At 49.7% G+C, this 17,502-nt stretch overlaps 1 protein-coding gene across 1 annotated transcript in view; it reads left to right on the plus strand.

The window, feature by feature from the left end:
* The first annotated feature begins 5,269 nt into the window (after window positions 1–5,269).
* The window catches only part of SCHIP1 (schwannomin interacting protein 1), a 31,570-nt gene continuing 19,337 nt past the window's right edge, over window positions 5,270–17,502 (plus strand). The window contains exon 1 of the mRNA XM_026854673.1: window positions 5,270–5,323. Coding sequence (XP_026710474.1) covers window positions 5,285–5,323 — 39 coding nt within the window. The 5' untranslated portion in view covers window positions 5,270–5,284. The remainder of the gene's footprint in view (window positions 5,324–17,502) is intronic.

Raw genomic sequence — 17,502 nt, forward strand, 5'->3', positions numbered from 1 at the left:
TATTTTTTTTTTTTTTTTTCCTGAGGCATTCCATCCCCTTACTTCCTGTGAAGTCATCTGGCTCAGGAAGGTGGGGATTTCCCCCTAAATCCTTGAATTACAACTAATTGATGAGACATCTGGGTGGGTGCTGGATGTGATAAATAAGCTGGTTAGAGGAGTGGGACGGCTGCTGTTGTAGGATGCTTTTTCCAAAGCCTGAACGTTGTGGCCTCAGTGCCCCGAGGAACTCACTGACAGGTAACATCCTTAATTACAGTCATTTGTGCAGAAACTCAGCTTAAAAAAAAAAAAAAAAAAGCAGGGGGGGAAAAAAAAAAGCTCGCTTGTGGTTTGGGAGCTTATTTCTACAGTGTTATCTGATAAACTCCTGCTGCCTGAGAGCTGCTGGCAGCGTCTGGGTGCTGGAAACTCTTTGCCTCGGGGTATGTGCTTACCCAGATGAGGTGTCACCTAAGGAATTCTGCCTGTTCACCTCTGTAAAGATTTTCCTCCTCCATCCTTCCGTTCCCTCCTGCGAGCACAAAGGCAGGAGGAGGCATTCACTCCTGCCTCACGCCCTGACTTGTCCTGCTGCGAGTTGGGGTGTGCGGCTTGTGCCGTGCAGCCCGAGCGCTCCTGGGCAGCGCCCAGAGCTGCTTTGAACCATGGGGAGCGCCCAGGTCTGGGCACTGAGGAGCCCAACACCTTGGGAGCATCTCCCGGGAGTAGGGCTGAGCTGCCAGGCCTCACACTCACAAGCAACTGGAGTTTTCTGCTCTGCAGACCTGAGTTTTTCGGTGTATGTGGGTCTGGAGAATCTTTCCTCAGCTCTCCACCCAACCAGCGGTCCGGGAGGCACCTGAAAAAAAAGGTTTTGGCTTTGCTTTCCCAGCCTTGTCTTTGCTTCTGCGATGCCGGGATGCCCCTTCCCCTGGTGCACAGGGAGGAGGAGGAGGAGGAGGAGGAGGAGGTATTCCAGCTCTGCTTCTTCCATTCCCCTCCTGGGGCAAAGGGAAGGGGCTGTTGGCCGCAGCCCACACCCTGCAGGGAAGGGGCGTTTTGCCTCCTGGCCAGCTCAGAGGAGATATTTGATGTGGCCCGTGGAACCACTGTCCCCTCCCACAGGTTTGGGCTGTGTCTGTAGCACCCCACGAGCTGTGGGGACTCGATGCCTTCAAGACTGACTAAAACCAGATTGAAGAGAAAATCTCTTTTTATTTTTTTTTGTCTCCTGACCTCGACGTTTTCCTGTGGTTTGGTATCTTGCTATTTATAACAAAGCCTTGCCTTGCCCTGCTGGAAGCCCTAGTGTTTGTAAATATGAAAATCATGAAGTGAAAACAGCCAGGAAGCAACTCCAGAGAAGATGGACTAGCTTGCTCCAACTGCTAGCAGAATATATCAGAAAAAAGGGAAAATTCAGTATTCTAGGCCTTGGCTGGCGTAGTCTAAATGATCTCGTCGCCAGGGATGCGATGTGAAAGCAGCTGTTGCTTTGAGTGGAAGCGTTTCTTGGGCTGGTTTAGGTTATCAGGAATCCAGGGTAGATGTTCTATTACGGAAAATAAAATCCGGTGCAACTCCTATAAAATTAGAGGAACGGAGACTTCCTTCTGCTGTCGGTGCTTATATTTAATTGTGCTTTTTTTGTGGATAAAAGAGAAGGTGGGGCAGAGGCCACCACGCTGGGATAGGAGTGACCTGTCACGGCTCTGCCCAGCTGGTGCTGGGCCCCTCAGCAGAGGGTCAGGTGTGGTGCTGGGTGCTGGCAGAGGGGCCCTGCCTGCTCCATCCCTGCCTCCTGCCCTCCCCCGGCAGTGCCCGAAGCTGGTTTCAGGAGTTTCTGGTGCTCCACAAGCCTGCAGTGACCCGTGCTGAGTCCTTGATGAGGGATGTTGGTGGGGCTGGAGTCACGGGAGAAGGAAATTTGGTTTTCTAAGGAGACACTGAGATGGTTTTAGGAGGTTTTCTAGGCAAGGAAGATCTGAGCTGAAATGCTGTGTGAGATCAGGGAGAAATCAAAGTTTAAGCTGAAGAGGGCCCTTTGGTTGCATCTGTGTGTGCAGAGATCTACCCCAAGTTGATGAGAAGGTTGGAGAAAGTGAATATTAATTATGTGGGAATGACTTGTGTAATTGCATCTGGAAACTAAAAACAAGCGAGACGTGAGGGCCAAGGCTGGTTTCTCCCGTTGCGGACAGGGTAGTGGTGCCTGAGAAGCTCCTACCAGGAACGTTTGGGAAGAGGCTGGTGACTTCTGCTTGGCCTCAGCAGCCCCGTTAAAAGATTCTGGTGAAAGAAGCACAGGTCTGGCTGGGTTGGATGGAGCTGGGCTGTGGGTCGGTCGGTCCTGGCCACGCCATGTCCCTGGGCAGGTTGTTCTCAAGGTGTGGGCTCGCTGTAATGCCACCCAGGTCCCTAACGCTGCGTCAGTCTGGTGGGGTTCACGTGGGCCAGGTACCCATGGGAAGATGATGTCTAGAAAGGGAGGGTGTTTCCCTCTTTGTCCCCAACCAAGGGTGAAATAACTGTTTCTGGAGGTGCAGTTGGGCGGATGAGCTGCCTGCAAGGCCACTCTGACACGCAGAGGGCCAGTGGGTTGTGTCAGATGGCTCTTGAGTCTGCTGGACATCTAGCTCAGAGAAGAAATGACTTTTTTTTTCTGAAGGCAGTTGATGCTTAGAAGTTTCATTAAGAAGATGCTTGGATCAATCTCATCACCCAGCTGCGTGAAGCCTGCCCCTCCCTTTTTTTTTTTTTTTTTTTTTTCTTTTTTCCCTTTGCTCAACTCCTGGCTGCATCCAAAGCAGTAACAAATGTGCCGTGAGATGATTTATGGTGCTTAGGAGCTGTTGAGGTGCTCGGGAAGCAACAGCGCTCTGCTTGCTGTTTCACTAATGGCTCTAATAAAATCCAAATCAGCGTTAATGGTTTTAATATTCTTTCCATCGCATCTCCGAGGATGGTAATTACAATCAATAGGATGTATTTTCTGAAAATAATATCTGCAAATTCTGTAGTCAATTAAAAAAACACTTGCAGGAGAGGAAATGGCTCAGCCGGCCGACTCACCCTCGCAAAGAGACTTGGGTGCTTGTGACAGTCTGTAGATGGATGGCACTACTGAATGAATTATGCTGTCCACAAAGCAGGCTTATTGCAGGCAGTGGTGATAAAAGCTCATCCCTGCAGCCTCCAGGACTTCTGCAGAAGCGTTCTGTACAGGTAAGGGTGTGCTGGAGTCTATATTTTTCCTTTTCATCACTAAAATATTCCTGCATACACTGTCGAGACAGATATATGCCTCTTATCTGTACCTCTGGCAGCGCGTATAACGGATCGTGCATCAGCGCTCTCTGCCCAGACACGTAACTTCGCCTTAAGCGTGTGGGCTCGTGCATTTACAGTGTGTTAGGAAGCTAGATTTGTTTCATGGAATCACAGACTGGTTTGGGTTGGAAGGGACCTCAAAGCCCATCCAGTCCCACCCCCTGCCCCGGGCAGGGCCACCTTCCCCCAGCCCAGGTTGCCCAAAGCCCCGTCCAACCTGGCCTTGAACCCTTCCAGGGAGGGGGCAGCCACAGCTTCTCTGGGCAGCCTGTGCCAGGGCCTCACCCCCCTCACAGGGGAGAATTTCTGCCTTAGATCTCATCTACATCTCCCCTCTGTCAGTTTAAAACTGTCACCCCTTGTCCTATCCCCCCCCGATCCAGAGTCCCCTCCCCTTCCCTGCAGCCCCTTTCAGCCCTGGGGGGCCGCTCTAAGGTCTCCCCGGAGCTTCTCTTCCCCAGCTGAACCCCCCAACTCTCCCAGCCTGTCCTCACAGGGGGGCTCCAGCCCCCCCAGCATCTCCGTGGCCTCCTCTGGCCCCGCTCCAGCAGGTCCGTGTCCTTCTGCTGTTGGTGCCCCCGAGCTGGACCCAGCCCTGCAGGGGGGTCTCCCAGAGCGGAGCAGAGGGGGAGAATCCCCCCTGGCCCTGTGCCCCCCCTGCTCTGGGTGCAGCCCAGCACACGGGGCCTTGCTGGGCTGCGAGTGCACGCTGCTGCCTCACAGGCAGTTTTCCACCCCTGATCTCCCCCCAAGTCCTTCTCCTCAGGGTTGCTCTCACCCCCCTCCTTGCCCCCACCCATGTGTCAGGAGAAATGTGTAGACCAGGTTGGCAAGAGGAAGTACAGGACTGGAGCAACCAACAATGCTTCTGTGTCCCACAGGCTCTTGTTAAAGCCGTGTGAGGGTATCGGTGTAAGAGGGCTGTCGGGAGCACAGGCTGGGATCAAAGCACAGAGCCTTGGCGTCAGGTGTTGCAAACCTTTGGTTTGCCTCAGTGCGTTGTCCTTAGCATTTAGGGAGCAAATCTTTGCTTGAAGATTGGCAGTGAGTTTGTTCTCACTTTAAAATAAGTAATAATTGCTTGATTGCGCTTGCTTAAAGTGTCTTCGTCCCTGAATGATGTTTGGTGTCGGCTTGGCTGCGAGTGTTGGAAGCGGGCAGTAACAGCCAGATGTTTAGTGCCTGAAAGCAATTTTCCTCAGACAGGAACTGTCAGCGCATTAAATTCTGACACACTGATTTTGAAAATCAAACTTCTGGCTGGCAGGAAATTGCATTTCTGTCATTGCTACAGGGTAGAGGCCCAACAAGACCTTCTCTCTCCACCTGACGACTCTTTTACCCAGACAGTTTGACCGTTTTAAGTCTTCATCAAGCAACTAAAGCAAGTCAGAGTCACGATAACAGAGGTTTTCCAGGGGCAGTTCATTTGTTTTAAGGTTTAGCTGACACGCAAAGCAAACCTTTTAGCTGTGGAAAATACCGTCGTTTCAGTCAAACCAGGGGGTTTGTGTTTGCTCTGTGCCGGTGTCCCCGCGGTGTCGCGGGGATGGATTGCAGTGGGTGATGCATCGCTGCCAGGCTCTGCTGTGGAGGAATCAAAGGATTGTACTTTGGCCACTTTCCACCCAGCTCAAAGGTTAGATGAGGCTGGCGAGATATTAACGACTCTGCCAAAGTGTGTAATGTCATTAGGCTAAGAAAACATCTATAGGTACTCTAAAGTGCTTGTTGCTTGAAGAGCGTTGGTAATTACGTAGGTCGGGGAGATGTATGTTTGCTGCTTCTGAAACTGGGCCAGGCAAAATGCCTGCGATTAATAATCTTGAGCAAAAACTTTATCTCCATTGCTGCTGCAGACGCCTTTCATTAAAGAAAGTGCTAAACACATGGGGTGACAACATACAGATTCTTTTTTGATGAACGATTCTCCTCTCTCCGAGTATTGCTATTCCGTGAATTCCTCGGTGTGATGGAGCCCGGCGAGCTGGCAGCGCTCCCCGGCCGATTGGTAAGTGTGGGATGTGGAAATTGCCGGAAAAAGCTGAAAAAGTTGGGTTGTTCTCATGCTAATTGTGTTGCAGGCAACGATAAATCCCTCTTTAATGCGCTTGTATGCGATACTGAAAAGTGCTAGTCGTGGTGCTGGCTCCGCAAGGCCAATGCGGTGTGTTTTAAGAGTGGTTTTGGTGTTGGGTATCGTAAGCAGCAAACGCTAAGGATTTCCAAGGAGAGAAGTGAGCCTTTATGTCAAAGCCAAAATTTTTCTCATCTCAGAGCATCATTTTGTTGGTGTAATCCTGAAATCGAGGGATTCTGCAGTCTGGAGCCCTGTACCCCTCCCCTACTTTTAAATTCCCACTTAAATCCGAGTGAGTATCTTGGGCTGAAATGGGAGCGGGCAGCAGGAACGCTTATTTGACAGGATAATAATGATGTACTTGTGCATCTGTTTCTTGCATATTGGGTGTGATAAATGCAAGGGTAGTGGTTTTTAATTCTCAGACCCGACCTCTGCTGTGTAAAACCTGTTATTTTTACTACTGAGGGACAGCAGTTAGTGCGCTTGCACTCAGGAGTAGGACAGGGTGTCTGTAACACCTGGTGCTGGGGAAAATAATGGGGGGTGTGTGGAGAGAGAAATTATAGGCAGAGGGTATTTAAAAACCATGTGAAAAGAAACTGCAAGTCAAACCACATTGCAGATCTACCGAGGAGCCCTCGAAAGCCAGACTAGCTCCATCCCGGCAGCGACCGCCAGAGCTGCTGCTGACAAAGCCTTTCAGGAACAAGTATTAAACTCACCAGGCCCTCAAACTCTCGCGGGCACTTGGAAAAGGTAATAAAATAAATGTATGAGCAGAAAGCGGTAGGGTTGAAGTCTAACCGGGCGGAGATTGCTGGAGGAGCTGAAAGCGGGGATTTTGCTAAGCATGGAGCAGCCCCTCCTGCCCCGCCGGCATCAGCCCCCACGCAGCAGGCAGGCAAGTGGTCCTGGGTCTGGCGTGGAGAAATTTTTTTTTTGTGGTCCTGCATCTCTGGGGCAGGACTGTCCTGAACTCCGGAGCTAATGATCCTGGTTATTGCACAAAGACCTGGAGCGTGTCTGCGGAAACTCTCTACTTAATTGTTTTAAAGAATGCGCCAAATACCCCCAAAACCTTACCAGGTGTGTTTATATGAACAGCAGAATTCGCTTAGCGGTGATAGGGACAGGAAGAATTGTGCTTTATTTCCTTCCTTTTCTCTGCTTGGATTTTGTATTAACGGGCCGCTGGTTGGAAAATCAAGTGCGTTACTTGCTTATTTTTTTTTAAAGTTTGTGTAGAAACTGGAGAGAAAGAACTGGGTTCTGGCTGCATTCAGGGCAGCACTTCTACTACCTAACAGCAAAAAAAAAACCCCAAAAATCAGTAAAATTTTGTGTCAGTGATATAGGGCACCCATTTGTAGTGCTGGTGCATGGGCAGCTCAGTATTTATCTGTGCACAAACACACAAAACCCAAAGGGGGTTGCAAGACATACTTGAGGTCTACTCTCTCATCTTAAGAAAGCAAAGGATAAATAAAAAGCCAAAACTGCGCTGTGATCCGGTTTGTAAATGCTTGTACGTGAGGTAAACCGTTGACCAATATTTGGGCTAAGCTGCCTTTTGAGAAGGTAAAATAAACGTTCTCAACTCCAAACCCGTTTGTGTTTGAACAGGTACAACTTTCTCTACTGAAATAAAACTTCTCCTTTCTCGTGTCAGGGGATTTCGGGTTGGTAACTACATTAACAAATCGACTTGTGCACTTAGCTGTGCAAATTGCTGTGCCTGCAGCATGGCCAGGACGTTTTGGTTGGAAAAATGGACTTTTACAATGCTTTTTGAAGGGAAAGCCTGTTGTGAGGGTGTATAAAATTCCCGTGTTAAGTTACGGAAGTTAGGTATAACCACCACTGGGAGGAAATCTGATCTCCCAGTTTCTCCCAGTGACTCAGGATAGGTATTTATTTTCTAAACCAAATAGCTGTTTGAAATAACCGCATCATCTGATCGCCTCAGTGTTTTCCAAGACTGACTCCCTTGGACCACGAGTTACCGTGGCTGCTCCCCCAGCGAGGTGTCCCCCAGCCCAGCGTCGGGGCAGAATGACGCCGCTGAGGAGCGGCTGCGGCTTCTCCAGCAGCGGGGTTTGCTCTGTTTCGGCTGTTAAATCTCCAAATAATTCTGCTTTTTGCTTGAGAGGTTTCCTTAGCTGTAACTAAAAAGATCTGAAAACGTTTCTTCCGGCTCGCACGCTAACCCGGACCTGATATCGATGCCGCTTCTGTAAGCAAAGCGCCGATGGCTTCGGTAGAAAACGAGTTTCCCTCTTGCAATTATCTGCAGTTGTTACCGTAGACGTGAGGTGCTGCATAATCACTCTTCTCTTCAAGGGTTTCCAGCTTTTTTCAAGTGCTTGTATCATTTTGGGGTGCTTTGTCTTTCCCTGTCACGCCTGTGGAGTCATTTGCGTCACAGAAGTGGTAGATCTTATTTATATCACCACTTTGGGTTCCTGCTCAGTGATCTATAGATCTCCTTTAAACGAGAAAGTCGCGCCAAGGCCATTTATTTCAGCTCATCCGTGCTTTGTTAAAATGAAACCCAAGCGTTCGGCTGGGCTGGAGGAAATAGCTGCAATTCAGAGGGGTTGGGGAGGAAAGGGAAGTGCCGGGCTGAGATTTAATCCTCTCTTAGCTGGTAGATGGCAACGCTAAAAAAGGAGAACTATATTAAAGTGCTTAATTCTTTATGCACACGAAAGCTGCTAGCGTGTGCGGTCCGTAGGGAATTGAAACGCTTTTAGTGAGTTATTAAAAATTTAATCTAAACTTTTTATTTAATGTAATGCCTATATTGAATTTATTAAAGAGGGACTTGGGGAAATACCAGAGTTCTGTTACCTGAGTCAGGTGTGGCCATCCTCTTCTCTGTCTCCTTTGCCCGATAGGAGTTTGCTGATAAACTCTTCCTAGTAGTTTTGAAAAAGAATTAATCTGTGAGACATTTTTTCCTTACTGAATTCTCTACGCTGTGCATTTGCATTAATACGTAATATCCATCAGCTTAGCGTATATCCTGGCGTGATCTAGCTGGCCTTTTCTTTCGTCTTCTGCTTTCTCATCTATTATTTCTCAGGCTGGAAATTGTAAAGTCAGCTTCTGGCTGTGCCTTGCAGAGATGAAAGAGGCCTTTCCCTAGGAGGAAGACTCCCAGCTTGTTACTTCTGTAGGCTGACCTGGGACCTCCTGGGAGCAGCAGGGAAACATCCTGTAACCTTGGAAAAAAAAAAAAAAAAATTAAAAATTTCCGGGACCTTTTCCAGTCGTCTGATTCTGGGAAGGGCAAAGTCGGTGAAAATCAGGGCACGCGCCTGCAAACCAGAGCTCTGTACAGCCTTGTCCCCCTCTTCTCTTGGAAATCTTTTAAAACGTAGCCTCAAATGACCAAACTAGCTACTATTTGCGTACCTTAAGAGTGTCTAAATTGCACGCAAAGGTTGCTCAGGAGCTTACCCAGTCATCCTCTCTACACAAAGGCTGGATGAGCTATCCCGTTTTCCCGAGAAATATCAGTCCAAGCTGTCCTTAAGACGTGTGTACGAGGGTTTCCCGCGTCTTACGGATAGTACCGTCTGTCCCTATATGCCATAGTGCCATATACGTAGATATATTTCACTTGAGGCAAGTGAGATTTTTGTGGTGCTGGTCCCCATCCCAACCCCGGCACGGCTCGGTCCCACACGCAGCAGGAAGCTGTGTGATCCTTAGGGCTGGCTCTGCATTCCCATCTGCTCCAGCACTTCATTAGCGGTTCCCTCCCACCTTGTTATCTGCACGCTTTTGGACTCATGAAATGATTTAGATGTAGAATTAGCTGAAGGTTAATATCACTGAAATTGCTGATACTATTAATAGATGCTGGAGAGCTGCTGCAGCATCCAAAAACTCTTCCGATGGCTTCAGCAGCCAGGCTGAGCCGCACGCCCAGGAGGCTGGAGTTTGTCCATAGAATATAACGTGCTGCTGAATGCATGTCTGGTAGTGATTTATGTTTGTGTTTTGCGCCGGACCAAACAAAACCAGAATCAAGGCTGGAGTAGTTTGATGTCTGGATCTGACCCCGCAGATGTCCCTGCCCGGATGTCCCCCTCATCCCAGTGATGCAGCAGTCACTGTAGCTTTGTTTAAAATTTTTTAGCTGGTTAATGTAATATATTTGGAGGAAAACTAGTAAACATGTAACATAGCACATGTCTGGCAGAGAAATAACAGCTTCTGGTAAAATAAACTTTCCACAAGGCTCTTTTCTGGGTGCCTTGGACATGCTGCTGCTGTTTCCAGCGTGGCGATGAGTCCTCCTCGGAGTAACACCCACCGCAGCCAAGCAAAGCGCTCCTCCAGCTCCCCAGAGCAGCGCCCTGAGAGCCGGGGGGAGTTTATTTTGTAACTTTAAGCTGTAATTGCTTTGCTGTGGCAGCCAGCATTCTCATGGCCTTCTCTTTTTCCTCCCACGGCTCAGGTATTTGCTCTCCCTCGTTCCTTTCAAGCTGTGCCATGACGGGCTTCAGGCCAGACCTGGGCTCTGCTCCCTACGTGGGGTGTTGATGCAAGCCCCTGCCGCCCCAGCTGGCCAGGGTCTGGCTTCCCACAGACCAGACATGCAGAAATATGGGCCCCAAGTGAGGACAAACAAAATGCCAAACAATTTCATTTATTATAAAGAGCTTTGCTCTGCTCTCTCCGGGTTGGTGCGTCAGTAGCTTGGAGCGAACGGTGACCCGTCAGGTGCCAAAGGCAACTTCTCCGGAGCAGCTGACCACCACGAAGGGCGAGGACAGGCCACGCAGCTTTCTCTGACCTCCAGCAGTAGGTCTTTGGGCCAAAAGGCATTTTTCCCTACGCTTGGGGGAGAGCTGAGAGGAGATCTCGCCAGCCAGCCCAGGGGAAGGTGCCGGGGTGGCCGTGCAGGTGTGCCAGCTGTTTTCTGCAGTGATGCTCCTTGGTGTGGAGGTGCTGGTGAAAGGGTGACCGTGATTCCTCACTTTACAGACCAGAGCTCCTGCCTGGCCGTTGCTCTGTGCTCCGCTTTCCTGTTAAAATGCCATTTATTATCCTTCTGCCCTGGGCTCGCAGCTCCCAGCGGAGGTGATGGAGAGAGAAGCTGTGCGGCAGAAAGCAAATACCTTCTTTGAGTGTTTTCTTTCTGTGAGCAGCTTTTCCCCAGCTCCTTTTGCACTGATAGTTTGGTAAAATCCAAAAATATAAACTGTCATTTCTCTGTGGAGGGAGTCTGAGGCCCAGAAACAGCTTCTGCTTAATGGCATATGGAGAGGTTGTGCCAATACCTGATTGCTGGGGAGTTCCTGAAGCTTTGCAAAAACATCCCTGGGCTTGTTTGCAAAAGGCAGGGCTTAGTCCGAGAGGCACCTCAGCCTACCCTGGTGATGCAGAGGTGTAATGATGGATTTAATGTCCCTGACATTAAACTCGGGAATCCAATATACCATTAAATGCCAAGGCTGTGGTAGGGCACAGGATGGGGTGAGTGCTCCGATTCCCCCGACCGGCTGCAAGGGCTGAAATCAGGCCAAGGCAGGGGTTTTATCTGCAGCGCTGCTCTCTTTTCTTCTTTATATTCGACTTCTCGTTTGTCTTCACAAGTGTTGAAGTACCAAAGCCTTACTTCACTGCTTAATTATCATTATTCCATTTAAACTTGAAAATTACACTGGAGTAGCGCGCAGAGCCTGAGCGCGTTGTGTGCGCGTTAGTTCTGCTGGAAAAGGGGCTTGGAGAGATGAATGCTGTGTCGGGTGAATGTGATGCTTAGAGAAGCTCAGAAGACAGCCCTTATCATGAGAACAAATGGTAATTCTCTGCGTTTTGGCCTCGGGAACAAGGAGCCACTGTGTGCAAATGCGGCCCCGCTGTGCGGGGGGTGACGGGCTGCTCCCTGCTCCCAGGTATTTTGAGCTTTTCCAGGGATTGTCACATTGGAAAGCTGCAGGGGTGAGCAGGTGCCGTGCAAAGGCACGGCTTTGGACGAGGCGGTCCCGGGACGTTCCCCCAGCACCCACCAGCCTGCAGCAAAGCCTGGGCAGTGTGGGTGCCGGGCTGCTCCACGTCTGCTGGGCTCCGAGGGGCTGGTGTCACTTGTGTCCCCTCGGCAAGGCGATGGCCCTGCTTGCTCTTGGGGCTGGCTGGCTGGCTGGAGCCTGGCAGAACTGGTGGGATGCTGTAATTACAATTAACACCGGTGCGGGGGAAGATGGGGAGGATGGGGCTGGTGAGGCTGTGGAGGGGGTTCCCTCCAGGCGAAGCTGTTTGGTTATTGATCCCTCCGTTGTCCTGTGCCGTCATCCCAAGGTAAAACACTGCACGCTGGCCCTCACCCTTTCTGCTCATCCCCAAATTAATCCTCCAGGAGCAAGCGCTGCCTTTGCTGGGTGCTCCTGCTGTCAGTGACTCGATCATCACTTGACTCAAAGGCTCAGTTTTGACACAAAGGTGGTGTAAGTAAAAAAAAAAAAAAAAAAAAAACCAACAACCACCACTATATATAATAAACCTCTCACGTGCCTGTCTGTCAATATTGGTTCAATTCCAGCAGACACCCTAAAATGAATCACCCGTGATCTTTATTCTGTTTAAAGACTCACAGAAAACAATACACCGTATTATTAGTAGAAGCTGGAGGCTGCCAGAGCAAGTCTGCTCGGAGGAAAAGAGTGCCTGAGGCAGAACAGGAGAGGGGAAAAAAATCTGATTTAAGAGACAAGAGTCATTCTTTTGCTCTTATATGGTGCTGCTCTGCCACCAGGCAGCAGCCCCGCGTGGCTCCCTCGCTCCATGACTAATAAGGCTCAGCTGGGATCCACCCTTGCTTATCCTGTTATTTTTAGCTTTTTCCAACCTCATGCTCAGTGTGCCTGCCCTACCAAAGGGGTTATAACTTCACCTCGTATTTTAAATACTGGGTTTTGCAGCCTGGCGGTCTCTCGTGGAGGGCTGTGGTGTCAGGAACAGGCAGGGATGGGGTTTTCTTACCGCTGATGGTATTGGTTTGGGAGCTTATAACCGATGTCCATTGCAGAATGCACCGTGCCCATTCAGTGTAAGCAGCTTTCCGACCTACAGGCTGCTGCAGCACAAGGGGATTATTATTTTTTTCTTTCTCAAGTGACAGTGGGGCTGGGAGTCAGACTCGGAAAATCAGCTTTACATCCGTTTTCTGAAAAACTGAAAGTGTAAACCAAACCTAAAGCAAGAGCCAGGCTTTGCTCGCATGGACCTGGGTTTGTTCCCACTCAGTAATCGCATCCTTCCGAAAAAACCCTTGGTCTTGGGGTCTGAACCTCTCTGATTTTTGGAGAGTTGTGTACATAGTATAAGTAGACACACACACACCCCCCCCAAAAAAAAAAAAAAAAAAAAAAGTAGATTTCTGCCAGGCTGTGTCAGTAAGCTTGGAGTTATGAACATCAGACTTCAGAGCTGTGTGAAAAATCCCCTTCTGTCTATTTTTATCCCGACCGTGACTCAGAGGGAGGTTTGTCTCCATAAACTCACACTTTTATTGCAGAAGCATGTAAAGGACACTGCTGTTACCTGTTTGCATTAGTATATTCATATTTATGGTATTTGGCTCCGTTTGAAAAAGAAACTTCATCTCGGAGTGAGTTTGGAGTATGGTTTGTTTACTTCTTCAGCCTGCGAGTCCCCATTCTGTGCTTTTACCATCCCTTCTGCAATTAAAATGAGCTGCAAAATAGCGCCAGCCCAGAAACGAGCCCTCGGATCCCTTCCCTGCTGGAAAGCACAAGGGGAATGGAAAGGGATAGACCGGCTGGAGGCAGCCGGTGGCAGGATAATCCCACCCCCATCCACAGATGTTGTCCTCTGACTCCTCCGGGGTCGGTGGCTTAATTTATAGTGGATAACTGAGTGCTTCATTTTTTGTCATTGGCTGAACATAGGCGCAGCCTGTTGGTACGCGCCACGCTGAAGACTAATTAACGGCCCGTATTTACGTGCCGGTTATGCTGCTGTCTGCCTGCCTGCACGGCCAGGCTGGAGTTTCGAGGACTTTGCTGCAATTAAAAGGGCTTAATATTTCATCCAGAAATTGCTTTTGGCCCCAGACCAGTAGCTTAATAGTTACTAAGTGTTGAGCATGGGACGTGGGATTTCTGTACGTGCTTCCAACTCGTCAACATTTCCATGTCGCTCCTGCTGTCCCCACTCTGAGGAAGCTGAAGGCCACCCTGTCCTTCATCCTCTCGGGGAAAATCTCTCTCTTTTCCCTCTTCTCATGCCATCTTTTCCCTTTTCTCTCTTCATTGTCAGAACATACATTAATTCCTCTCCGCGCCTGCTGTTAAAATGCAAAGGGTGTGTAATGGGGGCTCAATGCAACTTTTTTTTTTTTTTTTTCCAAATGTAAAGAATTTCGATTTGAAAAATGAAAATGAAAAAAATAAATGTGGGCAGAGGGGCTAGGAAAGCCTGCCTGCAAGCTGCACGCAGCAAGGCTGAGCGTGCCACGCAGCAAGGGGAATTTGAAAATGCGTAACTGGGTTTATTAGCTCCATTAAAAACTTCTACCCAATTTGTTATCAAAGAGATCTGACGAAGATGTTACTCAGAGCTCATGCATCAGAAGAAGGAGCTTTAATGATTTTCAGTTATTCTGTATCAATATTTATACGGCTGCAGCTTTGGGAATCTTTCCGAGAAGATCTCGGATGGTTTGGGGAGCTGCTGGGTGCCTCCCGCAGGTGCCAGCATCCCCTCAACCCAGGCACAGCTCAGCAAAAAATGGACTTTTGAGCTGAAGTCGGGGGGGATGTGGGCTGTCGGTGGGTTCCCCCCTGTATTTCAGCCATCGGCGTGGCCGTGCCAGGCGTGGATGCTCCGGGTGCCAGTGCCAGGCTGCTCCTGGCGAGGGCAGGAGGATGAGGTCGGGCGCAGCTGCTCCGGGCAGCGCTGGTGGGGACACATCGTGGTCCGTGGGCCAGCTGGGGATGCTGCTGGGGGTCAGTTGTCCCTGGGGCTGGTTTACACATCGGCTGCAGGGAGAAGCAATGGGTGAGGTCTGGTTTTGGGTCGTTTGAGGGGATGTAAAGAGAACAGGCTGTGAGTGACGTGTGGTTTATGGCCACTAACCCCTCTCTGCTTCCACGGGACGTCAGGTCTGCCCAGCACCGTCGGCATGTCCAGGCTGAAAGTGCTGAAAATTGTTTGTAGCAGATGGGATTTGCTCCAGGAAACGCTGCAGAGTGAGGTGGATTGTAACGTTTTAATTTCTTGATGCTAAAACAAAAACTTCCGGGGTGTGCTTTGTCCTGCTGAAAAGTTCCTGTTCTCCATAGCCTTTTGCATACCATGAATATTGCATTTCCAAAAGGCCGACTTCAGAATATAAACAAAATTGCATGGAGGCGGCTGTAGCTTTTCAGTTGCTGTCTCCCCGTGCTTATTAGGAGCTGGTAGGTTAAATGGTTCTCCATTCGTTAGCAGTAAATACTTGGGGGCCATTATACCTGCTCATCACCAGACTGCTTGTAAATTCTATTAAGCATATGTGATCCAGTTTATAAATTCAGAGAATCACAGAGTGGTTTGGGCTGGAAGGGACCTCAAAGCCCATCCAGTCCCACCCCCTGCCCCGGGCAGGGCCACCTTCCCCCAGCCCAGGTTGCCCAAAGCCCCGTCCAACCTGGCCTTGAGCCCTTCCAGGGAGGGGGCAGCCACAGCTTCTCTGGGCAGCCTGTGCCAGGGCCTCACCCCCCTCACAGGGGAGAATTTCTGCCTTAGATCTCATCTACATCTCCCCTCTGTCAGTTTAAAACTGAAAAAAAAGTTTTTTGTCCTAAAAATGTATCAGTTGCTACCCCCGTGCTGCTGCTTGTAAAGGACTCCAGAAACCTCTGTGGAAGTAAGAGGGGCGTGGAAGAGGGGAGGGCGCTGTTTGGATTCTTAAACCGTCAGAGGTTTATTCCCTCCTAGAGAAGTGTAATACATCCAAAATGATAGAAAACTCCTCAGCATCATCTTCCTTAAATAAAAAAGTAATAGTCTAAAGCATTATATATGAATGTAATCCAAACAAATACTCCCCTTTCCAAGCAGATGTCTAGTATTAACTGATTAAAAAATATTTTTTTTTTTCTTGCTAGATTTAAACCCTGGAAAAGCTTTAGCTTGGCTTAAAGAGGAGTTAAATCCCTCACTCCCAGTAAATCGTTGGCAAATAAAGTTGAAATTCCATGATGGCATATATAATTCCTGGTTCTGTGCAAGATTGCTTGGGCAAGCCCATGGGCTCAAGGTCAGCAGGAGCATCCTGGAGCGGCCGGGGAGGCTCGCTCGGGGCAGACTCCCTGCCTCTCCCTCTCCTAGTGATGTAGGGTTGTATTCCTCCCTCATTTTTACCTGCTACATCATCCAGCTACGTATTTATTTTGAGATCTGAAGAAAAAGCCCGTGTATTTAGACCAGCTTTTTGTGTCAACCAAATGGGTTGGCCAATACCCGCCTGAAAAATAAACTTCCCAGCGCTCAACCTGATAAGGCCCCTTGAGAAATGACTGTGGGGCAGGGAAACGTTCCTGGTGCTTTCATTGGAGATAAGGAAACCCATCGCTAGCCCACCTTGTTGGGCGAACGCTGCTCCTACCCTTTGCTTTCCCCTTGCATCGCTTTTGGGCTGAAGGGCTCCGTAAGTCCTTGCCGCTGGTGGGGTTCGGGCACAGAGCGCGGGACGCGTGTGTGTAAAAATAAATGTGTGGAACAGTGAGAAATGACAAACACGTAAGGAAAAGGGCTGTCTGTGGCTTTCATGTGAGTAATACATCTGGCCTCCTTCCCTTCCCTCCCACGGCGGTGAGAACGTGCCCCGCTCAGCTGCCCTCTGCTCCCAGGCAGCATGAACGGGAGGGTTTGCCTTGACTGCACAGCTTTTTTTTTTTTTTTTAAGGAGTGTTTTCCCTGAGTAGAAATGAGGATGGGAGACTTGATAACCTACTTGTAGTACCCCCTCTCCCCTGTTAATGATTTCCTTGGTCCTGGGGCCGAGACACAGCAGCCAGGGAAAGCCCAAGGCTTCGATGGGGGCAGGCAGGGCCAGCCTGACTCGGGGACTGCGCTGCCTGCATTTCCCAGCTCAGGGCTTGGGATGTGCTGTGGGACTTGGCCAGGGGGCTTTCTGTAAGTTTAAAAAAGAAAAAAAAAAAAAAAAGATGTGCACAGAATCAGAAATTATATATTCCCCCAGAATTGAGGATACCAGGTGTTCTCTCGTTCTGTAGATGGATAATTAATGAAATCCTGTTGTTTCACACAGGAATTTGAGCGTGGCTGGAAAAACTGCATCTTTCTCTGCAGGGCAGCTGCCCCGGTGGTGTGTCTGTGGGGAGTAAGCAGAGGAATGCTGCTGCCTGTGCCGTGGGCTTGAATTTCTCGTGTCCTCACCCCTGTAGCCCTGCAGGCACCCAGGGTGTCAGGACTGGTCACCCGGTGACCCACCGTAACGGCAGCGCAGGGCTGGGCTGGGGGGCACCTCAGCCAAAACGGAGCCTGACCCTGAGCAGCGTCTTCCCAGACCCTTGGAGGAGACCTGAACGAGGGTTTTGAAGGGAAGAGTTTCACCCTAGTAGCCCCCAGCTTGGTGTCAGACCCCCCCGGAGATGTTCTCCGGAGCTTTCTGAACCACACGTTTCTTAATTCAGAGCTGGGTTCAGGGAAGGCTTTGGAAAAACTTGTCTAGGGCATATCTTAAGTGGTATAAGACACCCTAAATTAGAGGGTGCCTCGATAAGGAAGGCAAAAGGAGCTGTGCAGGTACCCCTCAGGTTTCTCTTCCCAGCTGAGAGGGGCGTTTGGGGGTCCTGGGGGGGGGGGTTTCCCTCCTCAGAGAGCAGCAGCACTTGTTCACTGCCTCCATCCAGGAGCATCAGTTCCCATTGACCCACCCAGATGCCTGCCAGAAGCCTTTCACTCGATTTAATCACTCATGGCTTTAATTATTACCTGCCTGCCCGCCTCATTTCTGAACGGGCAGCAAACGGATACAGAGCAGAGGAGCAAATCCAGAGGTTGAGGACGATGCCTGGACCCTTTCCACCAGCATCAACAGGCTCGTCCGGGGCTCCCTACCC

This window comes from Athene cunicularia, assembly GCF_003259725.1.
Source record: "Athene cunicularia isolate RWA chromosome 9 unlocalized genomic scaffold, athCun1 chr9_part1, whole genome shotgun sequence".
Taxonomy (NCBI): domain Eukaryota; kingdom Metazoa; phylum Chordata; class Aves; order Strigiformes; family Strigidae; genus Athene; species Athene cunicularia.